Here is a 26,153-nt window from a genome sequence, read left to right as displayed (position 1 = left end):
CCTCTAAGGTATCTTGAGTAACAAACTAATTGTATAAATTTGAATTTTATGACGTGGATCCCTAAACATCATATCATGTTTTTGGATGCCACAAATTGATGTGATTAAATTCCACTCCAAGGTATGTTGAGGAACAAATTAACCATATAAATTTGAATTTTATGATGTTGATTCTCACTTCAGGGTTTGCTCGATAACAAACTTCATAAAGTAAGATTCGCTTGAATTGTCAGAACTCCAAGGGAGTATATGTAACAAAAAAGCAACAGCTAGGTATCTGTCCGATAAATCTCTCTAAATAAAATTTGGGTCGTGATCACATGTGCCTCATTAAAGTGCAATAAATATACTTGAAAATTGGATCTACGGGTATTTTGATAAAAACTAAATTTTTTAAAGGTCTTGTTGACATGTTGCCCGTGTTAAAGTGCAATAAATACACTTTGAAAATTGGAATGTGATCGTATTTTGGTACAAAATCTAATTTTCCAATTGTTTTTATTTCACTTTAACAAAATACTTTTTAAGGGCATTTTTTATACCAAATCTAATCTCCAAAGTGTATTCATTGCAGTTTAACTGGTGCCCTAATTTGGAAATTAGAATCTGCTTGTATTTTGCTGGAAAGTAATTTTTTCGAAGGCATTTTTATGCAAAATCCAATTTTCAAAGTGTTTTTATTGCACTATAGGATACACGTTAATAAGACCCATAAAATTCAAGCTATCTATTTATTTTTATTTTCTATTCTCGTTAATGTCCTTGTTATATTTCTAAAGATGGGAATATGACAGATGGCACACAACCAGCAGGTCCATCACTTCCAACGGTCCCTTCTTTCTTAATCATAAATATTCATTTTTGAAAGGCAAACTACTCCAAAAAGTCATATTTGCGGGCCCACTCCACCAATTTAAACGGTTTGACTAAGAGAAAATAACTCTGATATGAATGCCAGCCCAACTCCTCAATGACACGTGGCATTCCATTTAATAAATATTTAGCCGACTCTTTGGACGGAAGACTCCAAAAAATTCAATTTAAAAAGAGAGTTACTATTTTCACACCAATTTTTACTAATGCCCACACCAACTTTGTGCATTTCTAATAAACATTGGAATTGGTGCAGCGTTAGTAAAAGTTGGTGTGACAATAATAACTCTAAAAAAAAACACCTATGATGATCAGATTTCTGGTTTGTAAGTTTACATCGACTAAATTCTTATTTAAAACAAAAAATTATCTTTTCAAAGGATTTATTTATAAAAATCCCTTTTTTTTTTTTGTTTTGGTAACCCACCTTTTAATTGTTGAAATCTATGGTTCAAATTGAAATATCAAAATTGGAATCATCGCAATCAACTTTGAATTAATCTTGGAGAGTGACTGTTTACAATCATCTTGATCAACGATTTAACAATCATAAATCATTGATCTCAACATTTGAACATGAATCATTGTGATCTCAACATCTGTGTATTTAAAATGAGATTTTTTTTTTTAAACATTAAATCGATTTTAAAATTGTTCAGTAATTTAATGATAATAGAATTAAGGAAAGTGTTAGAGAAGACCCTAAAGAGAGCTAAACATTGTGTCAAACATTTTTGAAACTAGGAGTTAGAAGTTTCGAAATGAGCTGCTTTTTGGTGAGGATGATCTCTTCGGTAAGAGATCATCCTCACCAAAAATCAGCTCATTTCGAAACTTCTAACCCTAGTTTACAAGTTGAAGAATTGTCAACTATCCAATTTTTATATTTGGCTCATTCAACTCATTCTGAAACTTCTAACCCATACATTGAAAAAATGTTTTACACAATATTTGACTCTCTTTTAAGGCCTCCGAACACCACCCTAGAATTAAATCTAATTTTAAGGTGTCAACAACTATTTGTGTGTGTGAGCACGCTTGGGTCTTACGACGCGTTGCCTCATACTTCTAGGCTTGAAAGTGAAGAAGAAATGGAGGAGGAAAAAATCCCCAATTCGACCTAACAAGATACCATTTAGGTTTCTCAGAGTTCGTTTCGGCCTTCGCAGCAGCAAAAACCTGAGCGAAGAATTAGAGAACGTTTAACCCTCTCTGGTTTGATCTTTCAAGAAAACACATTCAAGCACGACAGGAAAGATGGGTTTTTTGAACTTCAGAGAACTGCAAAGGATGCATGGGAAATAGGGAAGAAGCTTCGGGGAAAATTCGAATTTATGAGGAGAAGAAAGTAGTTAATCAATCAAAATCGTGCCCACAATATGGTTATTCCGTGTGGGCTGACATTGGGATCCAACATTACGGTTGTGGGGAAACCGAATCGAGCACATGCCGAGTCTGATCCGGTAAAAGATGGGAGTGAGGTGGTTATAGTGTCGCAGTTTATGATGGAGTTGCAGGGGTTGAAGGCGGTTGATGGAGAGGACCCGTCGAGGATCCTACATTTTAATCCTAGATTGAAGGGGGATTGGAGTAGAAAGCCTGTAATTGAGCAGAACACTTGTTATAGGATGCAATGGGGCTCGGCGCTTAGGTGTGAGGGATGGAAATCTAGGGCTGATGAAGAAATTGGTATGCTAATTAGATGAGCTTTTCGATTATATTTACTTGCTTTGAGTTGATTCTTTTGTTGTTGCTTCATATTAGTAGTTTGAACTTAAATTACTAGAAAAAAAAAAAACACATTTTTAAAATAAAATTGTCAGAATTTCTGATTCTTGATTGAAGAATTGAAAGTGATTATAAACCAGTTTAATTTATATTAACTAGTTGATTGTCCAATATGGTTATGGGTTTTTTGTGTCATGGACTTGTGATGTGTTGAGTGTATATTTTCCTCCACTCTCAGGTGTGTCATACCCCAGTTAAGCACTGTAACCCTCTTATATTCACAGTTATCCCCCTCCCCAACGGATCGGTCTTTTGGAGTATTTGGTTGGTTAACATGGTATTAGAGCGCTAGGTTCGTATAGGTGAGGGGTTCGATTCTTTACACCCTTACAAGTGAGGGCGAGTGTTGAGTACATGTTCTCCCCAGTTAATCCCCATGACCTTCTTATATTCATCATTCTCCTTGTCTCCAACAGATCGGTCTTTTGGAGTAGTTGGTTAGTTAGCACGATTTGTAATTGAATTGTTATTTGACTTTCTTTTGTTCTTAAATCTCCTCCATTTCGGAATGGGTACAGCCCTGGTAGAGTAATTAGTTGGATTATGTTCAGTTGATGGACAGGTAAAGTGTGAGAAATGAATTCGTGATGACAACGATCACTCAGAGGAATTGAAGTCGACATGGTGGTTCAACCGGCTTATAGGCCGAACGAAGAAGGTTTCAGTTGACTGGCCATACCCATTTGCTGAAGACAAGTTGTTTGTTCTTACCCTTAGTGCTGGGTTTGAAGGTTATCATGTCAGTGTTGATGGGAGGCATATCACCTCTTTCCCTTACCGCACTGTGAGTACCCCTCTAAACCTTTAACTTCAATTTACTTTCTTCTGACAAATATATATTATTTCTCAAGATTGTTTGATAATGTTAACAGGGGTTTGTTCTTGAGGATGCAACTGGTCTATCACTGAATGGAGACATTGAAGTTCATACCGTATTGGCCGCTTCGTTACCTACATCACATCCGAGTTATGCCCCACAGACACATCTCGAGATGTCGAGTAGATGGAAAGCCCCTTCTCTTCCTGATGGACCAGTTGAACTTTTCATTGGAGTACTTTCTGCGGGCAACCATTTTGCCGAGAGGATGGCTGTGAGGAAGTCGTGGATGCAATCTGAACTTATCAAATCTTCAAATGTGGTTGCTCGGTTTTTTGTAGCACTGGTAAGGGTTGACCTTCATGCATGGTTTAAATCTCGCTTTTATGTTTCGTCTCGTTCATGGACGAGACCGAGTTGTCTCGAACGAGTCAACTCGTCTTAGACGAGATAAACCATTTAACTTGGTTTAGAATTATTTATTCATATATATATATATAATATATATATATATATATTATATATATATATATATAATATATATATATATAGGGTCCTGTTCGGCACCCTAAGTTTTACCACACACTTTAACAAACGCGTTTTGTCCTACATGGGTTAGAAGTTTCGGAATGAGCTGATTTTTGGTGAGGATGATCTCTATGGTGAGGAGATCATCCTCACCAAAAATCAGCTCATTCCAAAACTTCTAACCCCATCAAAAATGATTTACAAAAAATGGACGGTCCACGATTTTTCAACTTGTAAACATGGGGCTAAACATTTCGGAATGGGCTGATTTTTGGGGAGGATGATCTTCTAATCATAGAGATCATCCTCACCAAAAATCAGCCCATTCCAAAACTTCTAACCCATGTAGGACAAAAAACGTTTGTTAAAGTGTGTGGTAAAACTTAGGGTGCTGAACATTTCCCATATATATATATGGATTAGGATCCGTATACACATAAAGCTACTCATAAAGCTACAACATGTTTCGTCTTATATGGGCAAAAATGTTTGGAATGGACTGATTTTTTGTGAGGATGATCTCTATGGTGAGGAGATCATCCTTGCCAAAAATCAGCCCATTATGAAACTTCTAGCCCCATGTTTACAAGTTGAAAAATTTTAGACCGTCCAATTTTTGATGGGGTTAGAAGTTTTGGAATGGGATGATTTTTGGCAAGGATGATCCCCTCACCATAGAGATCATCCTCACAAAAAATTAGCCCATTTTGAACCTTTTTAACCATATAAGACAAAAACGTTGTAGCTTTATGAGTAGTTTTATGTGTCTACGGAACCTGACCCTATATATATATATATATACAAAATAAGATTGATTAGAGTATGTTTAATCATGAAATCTTATTTTATTTAGAAAATATGTATTTAAATTAAAAAAATGAATTATTTTAATAAAAATATACAAAATTCCTATTGACTCGGAAAATCTCGTCCAAGTCATCTCATTTATCTCGTGAGATTCCACAGGCTTGACATGACTTGTTTATCTGTCTCGTTGATGGATGATATGATTCATCTCTGTCTCGGACAAGATTTGAAACCATGCCAAAATGATATATGCCATTCTTTAGAAAATCTTTATTTACAAACCTGATTACGAGACACTCACGGAGTTTGGAGGGGGACAGCATGGAAGAAAGGAAGTAAATGTGGAGCTAAAGAAAGAAGCCGAGTTTTTTGGCAATATTGTTATAGTGCCTTTCATGGATAGTTATGATCTCGTGGTTTTGAAGACTGTTGCCATCTGCGAGTATGGGGTGAGTAATGAAATAAACTAGAGTCTGACTAGCCTAACTAACTTGCTAAGATTTGAAATCTTACTAAGGGTTGTTGAGCTCACCTTGTGGTATCCAAAAACATGATGGCACAAGGTTGTAGAGGACAAATTTCTGTCAACTTTGAAAAGAAATATCCAAAAAAATAGTACTTTTCAATGTTGAAATTTAATTTTAAATTTGGGAGTTCTGTGGAAGTTCGGTAACTGTCCATTCTCAAGACCTTGGATCAAGCCCAAAATAATTGTTTTGTTCTTTTTTTTTTTTTTTTTTTTGGATCTGAGTTTTTCCATGAAAGCTAGAGGGCTGTGGTGTTGGATTACCAATTTGGCAATCCATTTGAGTTCAAAGACCAGGGGTGGATTTACAGTGGGGGCACTTTCCCCCACAAAAGTTTTGGAAATTGTATTGTCCTATTGATATTTGGGTAAATTTTGAGTTTTCCCCTCTATGTTTGTCCCATTTAAGGAAATTATGGCAGTTGCCCCCACCCCTCAATTTTTTTAGTTTAGATAATTTGTGAGATACCACCAGTGTTTTCCAACATTGACATACCATTTTGACATTAACCCCTACTCAAAATTTTCAATGAATTTTTGAAACCCCTCCCTGTGCTTTCAAATTGATAACATGCCCCCTCAATTTTTTTTATAGATATGTGAGATACCCCTATGTTTAAAAACTGATGATTTGCTCCCTTCCCCCCTCCAATATTTTTGTTGATTTGGACACATCTATAGAGTAGGTCTTCTCGTATTACTAATGAAAAATGACCTAAATGCCCTTTTCTTCTACTTCTAATGAAAAGCCCTGGAATTTTCTCCCACAAACCGCTCATCTTCATTCTCTTTAACCTTACAGAGCAAGTACAGTTTGCCCACTCTATAAGAAAATCCTGGCTCAACCCTTAGTAAGAGTTAGAATCTTACTAAGTTAGTAAGGAAAGAGTTTTTCAATAAACTAATAATTGGGAATAGAAGTTCTTTATGGATTTTGTAGAGGTTAATTCATTTGTGATGCCTTTGTTTCTTCACAGGCTTGCACTGTATCTGCAAAGTATATAATGAAGTGTGATGATGACACATTTGTTAGGGTGGATGCGGCGATCAAGGAAGCAAGGCAAGTCCCCGACGATAGGAGCATATATGTGGGAAACATAAATTACTACCACAAGACCTTGCGTTATGGTAAATGGGCAGTGACATATGAGGTACGGATTGACCTTGGATTCTTCTTTCATTGAAGACTTAGTCAACTATTTATCTCCAGTTAATTCCACGAGAATGCTCCTTATCTTTGATGACTATAGATCGAAGTTAGGTTTTATTTGTTCTTGCCATTTAGTGTATATTATTTTTATGGGTCTTTCCATTTCTTTACTATTATAACGACAGAAGGCAGAGTAGAAGTGGTTCGACACCAAAATTTGTATTTCAAAGACGCCCTCACCTTTACATTTAAACTTAACATAATGAGGGTCATTTTGTTCAAAATCAAGAAAATTGCAATCCCACTATCTTATAATCACATTGGTTAGTTTTGAAGATTACAAAAATATTTTTTTTACAATGTAATCTTCAATAATCCTTTAATTAATATTTAAATTACAAATAAGCCCTTTTGATACATGTGTGTTTGCGCATGCCACCCTCTAGTACTGTAGGTAATGTGCGAATGTTTTTGGGTCTTGGGAACCCTGAAAAGTTTCCGATATAATGGGTGAGTTTCTAAACACCTCTTTTCTTTGAGTGGTTTTAGGAATGGCCAAAAGAAGATTATCCACCCTATGCAAATGGACCAGGCTACATAGTGTCATCAGACATTGCAGAATTCGTTGTATCAGAGTTTGAGAAACACAAATTAAGAGTAAGTTTACACCTACTCATCACTCTTTGTTTATTTAGTTACTCTTCCCCTTTTTATAATCTAGTGAATTTGGTGGTTTGTATGTGTGTGCGCCGTCTCATGCGTGCATGTAGGGCTTAAAATGGGTAGTGTTGGGGCTGGATCTGAGCGTATCCAAATTCAGCCCCGAAATTTAAATCCTGATCCATACCCGAATCTGCTTTGGATCTATTAGCTAAAACCATATCCGATTCTGAGTCATGTTGCTTTCACTAAATTTGGATCTGGATCAAACCCAATTGAATTACTTGATTCGGGTCTGTTGGTTTGGATAATTCCGGACCATTCAACTTTTCTTTTTTGCTATATTATTCAATTTTACCATTATAATAAGAATTCACGTTATATTAAATTAGGAAAAAGAGAAATTTTGAAGAATTTAAAATTATATATTTTTAAAGCAATGTCATTCGGATCTAGGCAGATATAGGGATGGATCCATATCCAATCCAAATCAATGGACATCCCATATTTTTATTCGGATCTACTCCTAGGATTCAAACCCGCTAAATTTGGATTTAGATCACTTGGATTTCAGATAAAATCTGACCCATTTTAATTCCGATATGTGTGTGTTTTGGATGATTAAACTCACCAAATTACAATTGGTGCAGCTGTTTAAGATGGAAGATGTAAGTATGGGGATGTGGGTGGAGCAGTTCAACAGCTCAAGATCAGTGGAGTATATACACAATTTGAAGTTTTGCCAGTTTGGGTGCTTCAACGGTCACTTCACAGCTCATTATCAGTCCCCTAGGCAGATGATCTGTTTGTGGACAAATTGAAACTGGAAGGAAAGCCCCAATGTTGTAATATGAGATGCTGATGACGATGGCTACATTAACGATGTTAGGTGACGACACCCAAAAAACTGATAAAATGACCAACACAGCGAAGCTAGTTTTGCAGTTGTAGCATCTCTGTGAATATCTGTGGGAGGGTTGGGATAGATTGGTGGTTGGTTTTTCAATTGCCCATTCAAATTCATTCATTCTTTTTTCTACTGATGTTTTCCTTTACTCTTTAACAAGTCTTGTTCTTTAATTTATAAAAGTACAGAAGATGGAAATTCATTCACGCAAACATTTTCAGTGTTGGCCTAGTAGAATGCTTTTTTTGTTCTGGTTTTCTTTTCGATCTGTATGCAGTTCTTTGTTTCATTAGAAATTCCCTTGAAAAATGTCAAATTTTGATTCCAACAACCAATGCAACCCAAGTGATGTCAATCAAACATAAGGGAAAATTTTGGGATTTGTAAAGATCTGATACAATTGTGAGAATTACTGAATCTTAGTTTAAGAAGAGAAATTTTCTCCCCTCTTCTTTCCAGGAAGAAGATAACTATTTTTCCTTCCACTAAAAAAAAAAAAATTTCTACATCCCAAAAAGTTCTAACTTGATTCCAAACTCCGAAGTTCAACTCCTACAGTCCTATTGCCATATCTCTAGATTTCAACCAAACACAGAGATCTCCCTTTATGGGTAATAGTTCAAAAGTGGCATTACCATGTTTAGAATGCGATGACATCAGTGTTATGTTCTTGATTTATTAGAATGCAATGTATACTTGTTTTCAATTTACCCATTTTTCTATATATGCAGATTAATTGTGAAAAAAAAATGGTAATAAATCTTGATTTAGTAATGAATTGGATTGATTCTCTTAATTGTGGCATTACATGAACCACCCTAGTGTTTATATAAATCTTCATCCCAATTCTCATAAGAACATGATTTGATATATCACACTACACCTTATTATAGTACATCCTATAATACTCCATAAAAATTCTCCATTTTCTTTAAAATTATTACATTTGAGTGATCATCATAAGAAAAAGAACCTACATCACCCAACTGAGAAACCATGCCAAAGAAGAAATATACCAAGCCCCTGCAACAACAACAATGACAAGAGAAGGATTGGCGTGTTGTACGTAAAAGTTTGTATGCCAATAAAATATCTAAAAAGGAAAAAAAAAAATAATAATCCTTGAGAAACTTCATACCATTCCTCCATGAAGTTGTCTCTTGCCTACATGAAAAAAATTGTAGACTAGGGAGTGAAGTCTAATGGCTCACATATTAAATCATAATTATTTCTTTATATTTCAAGCATATAAATAATATTTTCACACAAAAACAACAAAGCCTTATCCCAAGCACATAGACACCATAGTTTCAGAGTTTCCCATATCCCACGTACAATTATAGTACTAACATAGCCATTAACAATCTAGTAGTCGAGAAAAAGTCTGCAGACCCATTGCAATGATTTGCCAGCATAAGAAATGAATTCTACACCTTCAGCAATCTTTTGCTATATTACAAAACTTTCATGACACAAAAAATAAAAAAATTACAAACTTTTGCAAGCATACTTAGGTCTATCAATGGATCGGATCGGGGTCAATTTGATATCAATCTGATAAGGATCGGCTTGGATCCAGAATTGATCTGATAAATATCTGATCGGGCTCTTAATGAATCGGGAGATGGTCAATCCATATTAGATCAAATAAGATACATATCAGAACCTTGTTGGAATCTAAATCATTAATCCAAATCCAAATTTATTGGAACAGATTGGATTTCGGGTCTGATCCAATCCATTGACAACCCTATAAGCATACCTAGCAAGACCCAAATGACAAACTCTACATAAAGCTTGAATGTACATAAAAAATTTGTGAAATGATATCCAAAGATAACTATAATCTATAAAGCAATTAAACATAATGCATATTTTTTAGAACATGAACAAGTGGAGTGAGCATGAGCCACCACAAGTTATGAATGTGTGTGTGTGAGAGAGAGAGACAGAGTACCTCAGTGAAAAACAAATGGAGTGTATGATTTTCAATTTTGAACCAAATTGATCTTGAGCTTCTTCTTCAACCGAGCTACCCCCATCGCTATCATCACAAACAGCTTGTCATGGATATCTTCAAGAAATCGAAAATATGCGTATCTCCAAGTCTTCTTGAATAATAAAACACTCCAAACTCCCAAAAATCCAATCACGAATCCTGATCCCAGTCCAGCATAAAACCAATCTAGTTGGACTGATCTCCTCCATCCACTTTTCCATCTCCATTAGCAAATGTCGGATAATTATCTGGTTCATCTCCCGGGCATTTCTTCATTAGTGGAGATCCACAGAGTTCAGGATTGCCACTGTAAATGGATGGGTCATCAAGCGTTTGGAGCTGGTTGCCCCATGGAATTTTTCCCTTCAAGTTGTTGTACGATAAGTTTAGATGGCTTAGACTGAGTAAATTCGATATGCTTTGTGGAATAGTGCCTGAAAGTTGGTTTCTGGAGAAATCAAGTGATTCCAATGATCTCAACTCACCAATCTTCTCGGGGATGCGTCCTGACAAGTGGTTGTTTGATAGATTCAAACCGATTAATCCAGCAAGGTGTGTTAACTCTTTGGGGATCCTTCCAACCAAATTATTACTTGAAAGGTCCATGTTGATGACAAGCGACAGTATCCTTATATATTCAAGTTCTCTTCCTTTCATGACTTCTATTAATTGGTTCTCATAAAAGAAATTTGAAACGATATGATAATCTATTTCACTTGTTTGACCAGAAACCATGCTACTGAAATTGCCAAAACAACGAGGGATGCTTCCAGATAGATTATTACTTGCAAAGTCCATTATTTGAAGACTAGTTAGATGGCATAATTGAGAAGGAATGTTACCACCAAACATATTTGACCTTAGCCTTAACATTCTTAACAATGATAGATCATTTCCAATCCATATAGGTATTTTTCCAGATAAGTTATTCTCACCAAGGTCAAGAACCGTCAAACTTGTACAATTTTTAAAGGCCAAGGGGAGCTTTCCACGAAAATTGTTTTTGCTCAAGTGTAAATACGTTAGCCAATACAGATGACCTATCGAGTTTGGAATAACTCCTGATAAATTGTTCGATGATAAATCCATAATCGTCAATTCTGGCACACTACTCCAACATTGAGGAAGATCTCCAGACAAATGGTTTTTAGAGAGAACAAGAATTCTCAGGAATTTCATGGTGCATATTGAGATGGGTATAGTACCATTGAAAAAGTTGCTAGAAAGGATTAAAGTAACCAATTTAGGCATCGTATGACCAATAGTTTTAGGTATAGGTCCTGAAATTGAGTTGTTGGAGAGATCCAATTGAACTACATTGGAAGGGAATTGTGGTAAGGGACCCTCAAATTTGTTGAAACTTAAAAGTAAAAACAATTGATCAACACTACTTGACGTTGAAAAATTGGGCACTTTACCATATATCTGATTATGAGAGACATTTAAGAAAGATATATTGGGAGGCAGCTTGGAAAACCAATCTGGTATGGAATCTGAAATGTTAACATTCGAGATGTCCAATTCGAGAAGTTTCGTTTGAGTTCGAAGCCATTTTGGAAACAGAGGCCCTATTTTGGTAGAAGACATATAAAGGTATTTAAGTTGGAAAGGAGGAACCCAGTTAAATCCCACATTCAAAACCAAAGAGTTGTAGGTGATATCAAAATATTCTAACTTTGAGAGTTTAGTAAAGTGAACCTCTGATAGAACACCATTTAAGGAATTTCCCTTAAGATTCAAGTATTCTAACTCTAAAAGTTGTCCTAGACTCTTCGGAATAGTCCCATTCAATTGATTTCCACCCAGATCTAATGTACTCAAGGTTGACAATCTCCCAAGGGATGTGGGGATCAGACCATTAAATGAGTTGGATGAAAGAGAAAGGTATTTTAGATTCTTTAATTGGCCCAACCAATCAGGCAAATGCCCACTGAGTTCATTGTATGACAAATCCAATGTTTCTAAGTTGGATAGATTCCTGACATCATCAAGAATGGGAAGATTAGAATTGAAATGATTGGACGAAAGATCAAGGAATTTAAGAGAAGTAGTCAGGTTCCAAAGTGAATTTGGGATGAGACCATTAAATGAGTTGGATGAAAGAGAAAGGTATTTTAGATTCTTTAATTGGCCCAACCAATCAGGCAAATGCCCACTGAGTTTATTGTATGACAAATCCAATGTTTCTAAGTTGGATAGATTCCTGACATCATCAAGAATGGGAAGATTAGAATTGAAATGATTGGACGAAAGATCAAGGAATTTAAGAGAAGTAGTCAGGTTCCAAAATGAATTTGGGATTGGACCTTGAAAATCATTCCGGGAAAGATGAAGAGTGGAAAGAGATGTAAAATTGACATATGATGAAGGAGTGGAAGGAAGTTTAGAAAGTCTGCAACCAGACAAACTCAACTCTGATAAAGAAGGAAGCAAGTTAATTTCTTGTAGCCAATCATCACCGATTTTGGAAAGGTTCACAAAGCTCATGTCAAGGTTTTGGAGAGAAGAAAGATGAGAGACCCAATGCAAATTCTCAACACTCAACTGATAATTGGAATCATAATAAAGATAAAAATCATAGAGAAAATAATCAGTACTAAGATCAAGAGAACGTAAGGACGAGAGATTTCCAAGATGATGGGGAACAAATCCACCAAACCATGAAGAAGAGAGATTGAGATATGTTAATTCATGAAGGGATCCAAAGAAATTCGGGATTTTGATTCCAGAGAAATTGTTCCAACTTAAGTCCAAGTAATTCAAATGTTTCAACTCTACAAGTGAAGGATTTACCTCACTCCTCCCCACCAAGCATGCCTTACTATATATGGCGTCTGAGCCAGTTTCTTCATAACGGTCGAAGTCAATTGGAAATGGGTTCCGGAGATCAAGCTTGACAACGTGCCTGGTTCTATTGTCGCAGCCAATTCCTTTCCATGTGCAACAATCTTCTCCGATCCAAGAAGAGAGACGATTTGAAGGATCTATTAGACTTTGTTTGAACTGAAGAAGAGCTTTTCTCTCGCTTTCGAAGCAATGCAAACCAGAATTTTCTTCTTCAATGCACCAGCTGAACTTGATGCACAATAGTAACACAACCGTAAAACTAAGGAACCTCATCATGGAATGGTGGTTTTATGTCTCAAAAAACTCAAGTCTTGTATTACTAAGGAAGCAATGGAGGATTTATAAATAGAAGAGACTGATGGTTTCAAAGCGCGTCTGGTTCTATTGAATTTGGACTGAAATTCAATGTTTCATTACAAGTACAAGAGAAAACGTGTACAACTAACTCTCCTGACGTGACAAGGAAGAAGCAAAGAATCTTCCCCAACCCACTAACTCTCCTGACGTGGCAAGTGCAAGAATCATATATTTGTCTATCCAAGAAGACCTACGTCAAGGGTTATTTGGGACTATCAACAGTTTACATTGCTCAATGTTCACTCAATCGCTACTACCAACCACGCAAAAAATAACCCTTGTATGGTCTTCTTGGATAGACAAATATATGATTCTTGCACTTGTAAGAATAATATATTTCCCTCGAGATACACAGCTGTACATCCCAATAAACATGTCTTTGTGTATCTGGAGGAAATTATGAAAAAATCCTCTCCATATATCTATTTAGTGTTGGGAATATTAAAAAGAAAAGAAATATTTAATTGGATTTAATTTATTTCTAAGTTTAAAATGGTAAATACATATGTAAAACAAAAAGGAGTATTTTCGGTAAAAAAAATTTATATTTTATTGTTTTTAATGTTTTGATAAAAAATATTAATTCTGAAAATGGTAAAATTACCGTTTTCGAAATTAATCGCTACTATTTACCGTTTTGATAAATTATTCTTGAAATTAAGATGAGATAGGTCGAATACATTAGAGTTAAATTTCCAAAGAGGGTAATAACTTGAATTTTGAAGGTTTTTTTTTTTTTTGAAGATAAGAACTTTGAAGGTTAACAACTTAAAGATGATCCATTTTCTCCAATAAAATTTACGGGAAACGAAATCTTTATTGGTTCTACTTCCTATTCTTTTTTATGAGGAGAATGAATCTTTTTATTGAAGGATCGAAAAAAAAAAAATCAAATCTGAATCACCCGTGAGAATGATTTGGAAGATCCAAAACCAAAAATAACGGTATTAGTAACAACAACATAAGACATTGAAGGCGAAGTGAATAGATTAAAATAGTTTACTCAAGAGGTTAATAGCTTGAGGACGACCCATTTCCTAGGAGAAAGTAAAACCGGTTGATGCCAAAGATAAGGGTATTTATTTATATTTGTCTATCGAAGAAAACCTACGTCAAGGGGCTATTTGGGACTATCAACAGTTTACATTGCTCCCATGTTCACTCAATCACTACTACCAACTACCAAAAAAAAAACACCATTAAGCTACGATCAAGCATCTTTGGGGTCAAAAAATTAAAACACCTCAAAAATTAACATATTAGCCTAGTAGTAAAGTCAATTTGACTACGATCAAGATCCCACGCTTCTGATATATGTTACCTAAATACCCTACTCTCAATTCTCATAAAATGAGAGATGGCGGAATAAGTGTTTGTTCAGAGAAAAAAAATTGGAAGATAAAAAAAAAATGCCCCACTTTTACATTTGAAATTACTATTATTGATGTAATTTTCTCAAATTAATAAAAGTACAATCCCACAAACCCTATGATCATGTTTATTAGTTTTTAATTTTTTAAAATTATAGAAATATCTTTTTATTATGTTATCTCATGCAGAGCGATGCCAAGAATCCCCATGTTTTCAAAATTGATGAAAAGCCCTCTACGATGATGCCTCCTCTCCCTCCATACTTTCAAATTGAAACACCCTCCCCTCCCAAATATTTTGGTTGATTTGCCCAACCTTGTATGGTTTGATCGAATATTTTACATACCCCCACCATGTTTTCAAAAATGTCCTTGTAAACATTAACCACAAAATTCGACTAAAGTTGTGGATATTGGAAATCGAAGGCTTAGTGACCATTTGTTTCCCTTTTCTTTTTTTTTTTTTACCTTTGTTCTTTTTATCCTTTCACGTTCAACCTTTTTGACCGTTTTTTTTTTTTCATTTGTGAATTCATTCCTTCCATTCTTGGCTGGATGCGTTCTCCACATAAAATTGTATACCTTTCCATTTCATAGGTCGGGTTAATGAGGTGCTCCCATCGTTTAGACATCCCATTGAAAATTCCTTACTATTTAATCCGAGGATGGTGATGTGTTCTTATTTATCTACTCATAAATAAAGCACAATCTGGGATGTTGGTTTGTGTGAAACTGGTCTTTCATGTTGGTCACAACAATATTTGGCACATGCATGGCATACCATTAACCGACCTGTTTAATATTTACCTTATTATATCATAAACCTTTACATCAAAAATCAACTTAATTGAAGTTTAATTCCTAGCCATATTTAAGTGTTCGTCATCCATGAATGAAAAGCCAATGGGATTTAGCATTATTACGAGTGTATCTTAGGTAGAGATACTGAGGATACCTATTAGTTGGAAACTAGATTAGTTAGCTTTTTAAGTACAATGACTCAAGACTAATGATTTTCTGACTGGGAAAGACTCACTCGGTCTGTATGTGGCGGACGTGGCAAGAGCACAAAACCGTTTATCTTTTTCATGTGTGTCCTGGAGAAAAAGATCTATGGTTCCATGTCCTTACCATGTCAGCCGTGTACAGACTATGTGTGTCTTTTTGAGTCAAAATACCACGACTCATGACTTAATTAAGATTTAGTATTGTAGATAGAAAAAGATAACTGCAAAATTGTTTTCAGGAAATTAGAGGGACTAGTAAAGAAATTATTTGAAGAGAACGTGAAATTGCTTTGAGAAGGGATCACTATGCTGCCTATTAGATAATTGTGCCTCCATCTCACTGAAAATGACGATTCAAAATACAATAGAACTCATTAATCCATAACCATCATCACAAAAAAAAAATTTTTTTTTTTTTTTTTTAATCTCGTTTAGAACACGTTTTATATCTCTAATGATTAAAATGATGAAAAAACTCGATTTTTTTTTGGGTAAAAAATGGCAGTGTTATGTTTTAAACACATTTTGAATGTATTTTATAATGTATTAAAAACCAGTTACATTGTGGGGGTGTGTGCAGGCAGCATTGGAGAAGGTGGAGGGAGCAGTGAAGGGGATGTACAAAACCATGAAGTGGCCTGGGGTCTGGAAACCCGCTCTATACATGTATCTATCTTTGGCTCTCAGCATTAGTACTAGTGAAGGACAGTTCTACTGGTATACTCACCCTACAGCTGGTCCTGCATTCGCTCAGGTCTCTCTCTCTCTCTCTCTCCAACAAAATCCAGACTAAATGTGTGACTAAATGCAACAAAATTGCAGGAGTTTGTAGGGATGATCTATGCCATTGGTGCACTTGCTTCCATAATAGGTGTTCTAATCTACCACAAGATTCTAAGAGACCACCAATTCAGAAACATACTCTTCTTTGCCCAGCTCCTCTACGCCACATCCGGTATGTTCGATCTCGTCTTCATCCTTCGATGGAACCTAAAACTCGGCATCCCAGACTATTTGTTTGTCATCTTGGAAGAATGTGTTTCTCGCATCGTAAGCAGAATTAGATGGATGCCCATGATCGTTTTAAGCACAAAGCTTTGCCCTTCAGGCATTGAAGGAACCTTCTTTGCACTCTTGATGTGTATAGATAGCCTTGGGTCTCTTTCATCCAAGTGGGGTGGAGGAGTGGTTCTTCATGTGCTTCATGTTACAAGAACAGATTTTAGAAACTTATGGTTGGTGATTCTCATTAGGAATTTGTTGAGGATTGCAACATTGGGATTGATTTTTCTTATCCCTAGAGCTGATCAATCAGATGTTTTGATTCCACATGACCTGTTGTCAAAGGAGGAGGTCATGGAGGAGGAAGGCTTGCAACTGATGGTGCCTGTGAAATCAAGGGAGGAAAAATAATTGAATTAGAGATTAGGTGTGTAATAAATTCATTATTTTCTTTAGATATTTTTCTAATTATACTAGGACTGCTAGCATACCTCGTAATACTCCTACTTATACGCAATATTCGACCTTGTACAATTTAGTACAATTTGTAACATACCTGAAACTTCTAATAATACCTACATAATCTCTTTAACCACAGGACGAACGATGGCCAACACCCTTCACCGGAAGGATTGATGATGACGATGACGATGAAGACGGGATTGACGGAGGACACAAATGAGCTATATAGATGATGTAAATCCCCACATTTGGATTTTTTTTTTGTCAAATTACAAAAGGGCAATCCGGTGATTGCAAATTGTCCTTTTTGAGAAATTTACCAGTTTAGTAAGATATTTTTACTCAAATATGATAAATTATTATTTTTAAAATTAAAATTAACAATGTCTATTTTGATAATTTTTCAATTTTTGTGTGCCAATTTTGATGATTTACTCTAAAAACAAGGACCTTTTTTTATTAGAGGTTGAAGATGAGGGCAATTTCATTTTGCAGTGGTCCAGTTATTTTGACAAAATCCTAGACAATATTTTAAACAAAATTTTGTCTTATATGACCGAAAAGTTTGGGATTGGGCTGATTTTTGTGAGGATGATCTTTATAGTCAATAGATCATCATCACAAAAAATTAGTCAATTTTGAAACTTCTGACCCCGTGAAAAGTGGTTACAAATTAACAGTAAAAAATTGATAGTTCACGATTCTTCAACTTATAAATTTGAGTTAGAAATTTTAGAATTAACTGATTTTTTTTTTTTTAAAGATGATTTTCTTATCATAGAGATCATCTTCACAAAAAATCAAGAATAATTTACCAAAACGGTAGAGTTTTTGAAATTAATTCCGAAAACAGTACACTGTAGCAATTAATTCCGAAAACGGTAAATTTACCGTTTTCGGAATTAATATTTTTTACCAAAACGGTAAAAATAGTAAAATATATTTTTTTTATACCGAAAATACCCTTTTTTTTGTTTTACATATATATTTACAATTTTAACCTAAAAAAAATGAAAATCCAACTAAAAAGATTCACTCTCTTTCGGTAATCCAACAATCATATGTATTTATAAATTTTTTTTTTACCGAAATCAATTTTATTTTTGTAATTTCAGTCAAAAAATAAAAAAGGGCATTTTCGATAAAAAAAAAAATACATTTTACTGTTTTACCGTTTTGATAAAAAAAATTAATTTCAAAAACGGTAAATTTATCGTTTTCGGAATTAATCGCTACAGTGTACCATTTTGATAAATATTCGAAATGTTGTGCATGTTTTGGTAAATCTACCAAAAATCAACCTATTCCAAAACTTTTAACTCATATGAGACAAAATATTTTATCTAGAATATTTTCTAAGATTTTGTCAAAAAACAATACATTTTTGCATTAGCATATATATACATAGGATCAGGATTCATGTACACATATATCTACTTACATATCTACAACGTATTTTGTCGTATGTGGGCTAAAAGTTTTGGAAACTGATGTTTGGTGAGAATGGTCTATATAATGAGGAGATCATCCTCACAAAAAATCAACTTAATCCAAAGTTTTAACCTTGTCAAAAGTGATTTACAAAAAATTGACGGTTCACAATTCTTCAACTCATAAATATAGGAGTTAGAAATTTTAGAATTAGTTGATTTTTGGTGAGGATAGAGATCATCCTCACAAAAAATCAGCTCAATCGAAAATTTTTAGCCCACCTAAGACAGAACACGTTATAGATATACGAGTAGGTGTATGTGTATGTGTGTATATATATATATATATATATAAAAGAAAATACAGCAGCCGTAGATATAGGGTAGTTCAACAGTTGAGATCTATTTTCAAACTGAAATAGGGTAGTTCCACACCATAGTTGTTAAAAAACTCAACAACTGGTGTGATTTATGTATATTTGCAATAAAAACAGTGTCACCTCAGCATTAGTGTACAACTATTATCGATTTCTCTCCTGTTTTCTATAGTTCTTGTCAATCGCATCTTTCAACCTTCGACCCTATATTTATAGGTTGGATTAGGATCGATAAGAAATTACAAAATCCTTCATGTGCACACCTTGAAACCTATATCCAGTCATTGGACCATGGATCTTCACACATTAAGAATAGAGAGAGACGATGGTTGTATTTGAGATGCACAGAGAGTCTGATTGGAAGAGAGAAGTGAGAGGGAAGGATTGGGTTCTAAGGCTGAGGAGTGGGTAAGTTCTAAGTTTTGAAAATACACTAATGCTACACACGGTTTTTATTGCGATTCTCACAATTCTGACGTGGGATGTGCACATAATCATAGATGTGTTTCCTCGCGATACGAGTAAAAATCATCTATGGTTATGTACGCCTCTCACGTCAGAATTGTAAGAATCACGATAAATCCTGTGTCACCCCAACACGATTCATAGTTGTATTCCAATTTTACTTAAATATTTGTCATTAATGATTCAAATTGCAATTGTAGTGAGAAAAAAAAAAAAAAAAATTGAAAGAAAGGGCCTTCAATCTATCTTAAAAAGGATTTGTCCAAAACATCATGGTTGCTCGAATACTTACTGAAATCCATTTTAAAGAAATTGCCTTTTGAACATAGGCGTTAGCATACTCCAATAAATGTTATTTTCAATTAATCCCCATTGGAGTGTTTTTTTTTTTCTTCTTCTTTTAGAGGGGTGTCTCAAATTTCATTCAAACCAAAATGGATACCTCAAAGAATTACATTTACATATTGCAGGCATCAAAATTTAAACGGGCCTCATAGGATTTGAGTTTTTGCAGATAAAACCTATGATCCAGTAAATTCAAGTGATTCGCATTAAGTATTGGGATCATACACCCAACAAAGGGTTTAACTTATGGTTAAGTCCAAAATCCACTAAAATAGGTTGGATCAATAATCAAATACCATTTAAATCGATTAAGTAAAATTTGGTCAAGTTGGGGCAATATTTGAAAATATCCTTTTATCCTAAGTTACAAATACCAAAGCATTCCTCATTTGGGGAGATCTGAATCACTTTCTCTCATAAGACAGAAACCTTCCCTCTAGAGAAGAAGAAGTTCTCAAGCTCTCTTCCAAAAATAAAATAAAACTCTTCAAAAAACTCGAATTCCGATTAGAAAGAAGATCAAACCTAAAGTCTTTCTCCAAAAGTCAAAAAAAACAATCTCAACCGATAAAGCGTAAAGTTCGAAGAGAAGAAAATCTATAAAAATCTCTAAGAAAATCAAACACAAATAAAATTACCATCAAAGCAACTTTTTCAGCTGATCAAGCACAAAGTCCGCAAAGAAGAAAGCTATACACGTTAAGAGGAACATAGGTTTTCCCTTGTGTCCCTTAAACGCCCCCCAATATATATGTGGAATGCTAACATCTAATACCTTATGGGGATTTTAGCATTCTCTAACACTTTATTTTTTCTAATAGTACCCTTATTCATTTCATCTTTTAGTGGAAAAAAAAAATAGGGGTATATTGATCTTTTGCACAATAAGCATTGATTACCAAATCATTTTATTGCAACAAGACATTTAACTCTAAAGATTAAATACCCTTAACATTTATTATAAAAGAGACAAATATTTATTACATAAATTAACATTTATTATGTAAAAAAGATTAATATACCTTTGTCTTTTTCACTAAATGATAAAAATGGGTAAGAATATTACTGAAAAAAAAAAAAAAAAAGTGTTAGAGAATACAAACGCTCGCATGAGGTCTTGGACGTTAGCATTCCCCTATATACATAGATGGTGGATCATGGGACATATGTAAAAATAATGATTTTTCAAAATACGGGTTTGAGGTTTTGGATTGAGCTGATTTTTTGTGAAGATGGACACTATGATGAAAAGATTATCTTCACAAAAAATCAGCTCAATATGAAACTTCTAAGTCCATTAAAAATGATTTACAAATTTTTGATAAAATTTTGACGGTCCACATTCTACTTTACTTTTGATGGGGTTAGAAGTTTCAGATTTGACTGATTATTTTTTTTTTTTAGGATGATCTTCTCTTCGTAGAGATCATCCTCACCAAAAATCAGTTCAATCCAAAACTTCTAATCTATATTTTGAAAATTTATTATTATTACATTGTTTTTACAAATTTCTCATCATCCATCCCCACATATATATACAAGAGAATACCTAGGTGAAAGTGGTATGTCAAACACAAGGGGTATCTCAAATATTCGTTCATAACATCGTCAAGGGTCTGTTTGATATCACAATTGTGTCTTTTTTTATCTTTTCTAGTAAAAAATTAGGGTACAGGGGCATACTCCTAGCTACCAATTACAATTTGAGAAATCTAAAACCATGAAGAACTATAAGGTCTCCAACAAAAGTTCTCTTGACTGATTTATGGAAATTTTGAAAAAACTCTAAACAATATATCCGAGATTGACGTTGTGGCAATAGAAGTTAATGCAAGTAGCAGTAGGTTTGTCTAAGTAAAAATTGTTGAAACACCTGATCTATGATCTTCAATCCACAGCAAGTTCGGAATATGTACTAATCTATGAAAAAGAGAAATTGATTAATGTGCATTTCTATTAAAGACTTTTACTGATTGAGCAATTTTAAGAAGATAATCTTAGGGTTCTTTGGTCTTCTACTTCTCTATAATTTGCAATTAGAGAGGAAATAAGGGCCAAAATCTTACTTATAGTGACATTAGAAAATCCTAATCCATCAAAAAGATCAAAAGTTCTCTATGATCTACTCAACAAATAAGCTATAAGCTCTTCTTTATCTCAAATATTGAGCATTACTTATTGTAGGGATTTTGATTTCCCACTCAACCCATTTTGTTCATTGATGAACTTGAAACCTCTTATTAAGTTCCACCTGTTATTGTGGGAAACTACTTCGATCTCCTATCTACTATTTAATTTTTGTTTAAGATATATACTTGATTATTATTGAGGGATTCCACCATCTAGTGCTAAGTTAATTGCATGATGATGGATTAATTCACATGTGAAGTGCTGAATTTCATCAACTTAAGGTGTTAAACTCCATGAGTACTAGAATTGATCAAGATTGGTTGGTTAGAGCAACTCTATACTATTGAAATGGTCACAATGTGAAAAAAAAAAAGCTCATATTTGACAGTCCAAGGCTGCTGAATTTCATAAAATTTGACGGATCATGGCATTAAAATTTTCATTGTCGAATTTTTTTCTTTTGATGAGTCGAAACCGTCAAATTAATGGAGGATGGGAGAAATTTGACGACTCTAAGCCATCGAATCTAAGGAACATCACAAGTTACGACCACCCTAGGTCATCGAATTTTGATTTCTAAAGTTTATGGGCCTTAGCCGTTGAATTTTCCTGTAGAATTTTCCATTTTTCACATATTGCGTGTAGATGGGCGGCTTTTCCTATTTGAGTTTCCTTGACAAAGTAGGGTTCAACCTAATTAGGCTTTAATTTGCCCAAGTTCAAAGACTGGTGCTCAATTTTCTTTTAACACTAAGTCACTTATTTGTAGGTTTTGGTCATTGATTTTCTCATTAAAGACTCATGAAATTCTTAGCCTTGAACATAGTTAAGGAACAAAGAAACTTTTCTTTAATGAAATTCATCTCCTAGTACCAGATGGAAACCCACTTGGCCTCGAGGATCATACTGTCCATCATAATTTTTTGGAGTGACTTCAACCTCTATCCTATATGCTAACAAATGTGGGATTGACCTATTGAGGTTCAAATCCATAGGCATGCCCATAGAGCATAGGAGAGTTTTTCGAACCAATTCATGTATATGTTAAACTATTTTCTCAAGTATTATTTTCATGTTCTTGTTGGCTGCTTCAACTACAAACATAGATTTATTGGCTATATGAGACGAGACGGAATAACACTTTTGTATCTTGAATTTTCACATAAAATGACTACTTCTTTGTGAGCAATTGTCAAAAATTATACCGACAAATTAATGTTGTTTTGAATACATTAGGGGCACTGTAAATTAACATGCAACTTGAGTTGCATTTCATATCGCATAATTTCAAATTAATTACATGATTTGTGTATCGAGTCATACCTAGTCACCCTAGGTAGAAAATGATTTGGAATTCACCACTCTCTCTACCAAAGAGAGGCATCATTTCCCATGGAATTAGGCCATGAGGGTGTAATCCTACTAGCGAGTAGAGCCCCAATATGAATAGATCCCATGCCTAGAAGCCCCGTGAAGGCTAACGGTTCTCTTCGCATCGTAAAGTCAGGTTCACCTAGTTTGACTCAGATTTCCATCTAGTCAAATGAATGACTCACGAGTTTGACTCAAGTAAATCAAATAAAATATATTAAATTTAGGGACTAACTATTTGCACATCACTAGTTTTTGGTTGCACTCTAACATTAAAAAAAAATGTTTATTTATTTATTTATTTATTAAAATCGAATTTAACTTACTAATTGCACTTCATTATGATAATCTTATAATTTAGGGACTTTATTCATCTTCGATTCCAAAAAGCTTCTTAAGTGTGTTAAAATCATCAAAAACAATCCCTAATTTATCACTCCAGATACATGGTGATTACAAGGGATTTGTGATATTTGCACATGGATTAGACTAAAAAAAAACTTGAACTAACAATAATTTATGTGGGTATGGTTGGGAAAGAAGAAGAAAAGGAGTGCAATATTTTTTATTATTTTTGGAGTGGAATTATCCAATTGAAATGCAAAGGGAAATTTTTAAACAGAGTGCAATCGGTAATGGGTGGTGTGCAAATAGTCAGTCACTAAATTTAGAAGAAGTTGTCGAGTTTATTCAGCAAGTTAGTTCCATCGAGTTTGGGAGCCGATTCGCTAGAAATTCAGCCTAGTGGAATTGACTCAATCGACTTTTAAGATCATGCAAAAATCAAGTACTATTTTTAATATTTTATGAGCAATCAAATGGCTGAATTTCGCTTCCCACATAATTAACTTTTTTAATGAATTTGTAGTCCTTTGCAAACGATTAACCTACAAAATTGATGATAAGGTGAAAGTATTTGCATTTGATTTTGATTGAAAAACAAATCACGTTGAAATATGTATGGTTAAATTTAGAACCCATGAAATAGGAAAGAATAAAAATAAGGATCTCTTTAACAAAGACAATCCACCGCATGTAAGATGTTGAAATTTAAATTAAGGGCGTGTTTGATTGCAAAGAAAATATTAGTTGGCAAATCGATTCTTTTCTATTGTTTGGGCACAACATGAAAAATTATTATTTTTGTTTGAATTACGTTAAAAATACAAAAAAAATTATTTTATTTGACTTTTGTAATAGTTATATAAAAATTAATGATAAAATATTTTTTTTAAGATTTGAATTATTAAAACTGCTATTGACCCCGCAAATTTTTAGAGAGCTACTATTGGCACCTTACGTTTAATTATTCTACCCCTATTTATTAAATTATTTATCACACCCTAATTAAATATTAAAACACATTCTTCAAACATTACAAAGGTTAGACTCAAATTATAATTTCAACATTATGATACTCTTTCAAAAAAATTTAGTAGTTATTTACAATTATGATTAAACTCCCATAATCCTAAACTTTAAAAAAAAAAAAAAAAAATCAAATCTAGCAAATAATGAGAGTTTCTTTTGGCACCCCAACTTTTACTTATTATTTTCTTTTTTATTTGGGGTGTAATCAATAAAATTTGAAGTGCCAATAGCAACACTCTAACTTTATTTATAAAACAAATATTGATATAATTTAAAATTAAAAATTAAAAATTAAAAAAAAAAAAAAGGATTGCTTTAGATAATTTTTAAAAAAAAATTGATAAAAATAATGAATTTTTAATAATTAAAATATTCATTTTATAAATAAAATTAGACTCAGGATCTCCCGTTCCCATAAAATAAGTTAGGTGTCTACGTGGCATGCTTTAGTTGCGGTTTAAAACACCTCAAGCTCCTAATCAAGCCGTTCACAGCCCAATGTGTTTATTTCCTAATAAAATTGTGCCACGTAGACACTTCGACTCTTAAATTATGTATAAAATTAAGGGCCTTTCAAATCTCCGACGACATTGGACTCCCTGCATCCTAGGGATCCATTTTTCTAGGGATTCCCTAGGAATATACCCTTCAATCTCAAACTTACCTTCAAATTCTGTTGGAGACTAGAATTTTCCTATAATGAGCATTTCATGAACTACTGCGATAAATGGAAGCTAAAGTAAACAACACTAGAACTAAATTTAAAGACTCAGCATCCAATATGGTGTCCTGATCCTATAGTAAAGGTAAGGTGTCTACATGGCACATTTTATTGGAGTTTGAAACACCTAGGACTCTTAACCAAGACATGCATGCAGCCCAATGTGTTTGAACTCCAACAACAATGTGTCACGTAGACACCTAATGTTGGTATAGGAACGGGACACCGTTCTGGATCGCGACTCTATTTAAAACATGACAGGAAAATTAATAACATGAATGTAAAGATGTCCTTGCATATATCTTTGTTGGAGTTGGAGAGCTGGAATTCACCATGACAAGCAATTAACCCACTAATCACTTAAATCAACGGCCCAAGATTTTTCTTAATTAAAATAAATTCTCTTCTTCATTCTCCAGCCATCCACAATGAAAACAAGCTCCAATCAAAAAGATAAATTGCACATTTCTTCTTCGCAAATTTTCCATGAGAACATATGATGCCCTATCTGCTCTTCAATATCGGAACATTTCAAATTTTTAATTTCATTATGAAGCAGCAAAGTGCATCAAGAATATCTCTGTCACAGTGCTTGTCCACATCCCGGCTCATGTCATTTTCTTCTTTCCCTACCTCTGGTAGATGAATTGAGTTGGAGACCATGTACTATGGCTGCAATGCCGTTTCCTTGAAGATTCATGAGAATAATCTCGCCTGTAACTTTCAAGATATGATGTATCTGCAGTTTTATAGCCTTCAATAAGTTCTTGGACATGCCTATTATTGGCATAAATTAATTATTCAGAAAAATAATGGCAATACATCAAGCAATCCTAATAATTT

At 34.2% G+C, this 26,153-nt stretch overlaps 1 protein-coding gene and 2 pseudogenes across 2 annotated transcripts; 2 read left to right on the top strand and 1 right to left on the bottom strand.

The window, feature by feature from the left end:
- The first annotated feature begins 2,012 nt into the window (after window positions 1–2,012).
- On the top strand, window positions 2,013–8,470 carry LOC147381007 (hydroxyproline O-galactosyltransferase GALT6-like; annotated as a pseudogene). The gene is made up of 7 exons (XR_015174843.1): window positions 2,013–2,562; window positions 3,213–3,445; window positions 3,534–3,824; window positions 5,134–5,262; window positions 6,317–6,490; window positions 7,039–7,146; window positions 7,800–8,470. The product of XR_015174843.1 is annotated as a hydroxyproline O-galactosyltransferase GALT6-like (transcript).
- Window positions 8,471–8,880: 410 nt separating this feature from the next.
- On the bottom strand, window positions 8,881–13,392 carry LOC147381006 (receptor-like protein EIX2). Its single transcript, XM_086430952.1, has one exon. It carries the CDS (start codon window positions 13,176–13,178, stop codon window positions 10,242–10,244), a length of 2,937 nt encoding a protein of 978 aa, XP_086287078.1. The 5' UTR covers window positions 13,179–13,392; the 3' UTR covers window positions 8,881–10,241.
- A 2,742-nt stretch (window positions 13,393–16,134) lies between these two features.
- Window positions 16,135–17,346, top strand: LOC147381005 (putative folate-biopterin transporter 6 pseudogene; annotated as a pseudogene).
- Window positions 17,347–26,153: the final 8,807 nt, after the last annotated feature.

Source organism: Akebia trifoliata, unplaced genomic scaffold (assembly GCF_017979445.1).
Source record: "Akebia trifoliata isolate Shusen 1 unplaced genomic scaffold, ASM1797944v1 Contig00830, whole genome shotgun sequence".
NCBI lineage: Eukaryota > Viridiplantae > Streptophyta > Magnoliopsida > Ranunculales > Lardizabalaceae > Akebia > Akebia trifoliata.
The sequence above is the reverse complement of the archived record's forward strand: the minus strand, read 5'-3'. Positions and strand labels throughout refer to the sequence as shown.

What these genes read in the sequence shown, in the direction of transcription:
- LOC147381006 (XM_086430952.1), bottom strand. Translation starts at nt 13,178, where the DNA reads ATGATGAGGTTCCTTAGTTTTACGGTTGTGTTACTATTGTGCATCAAG.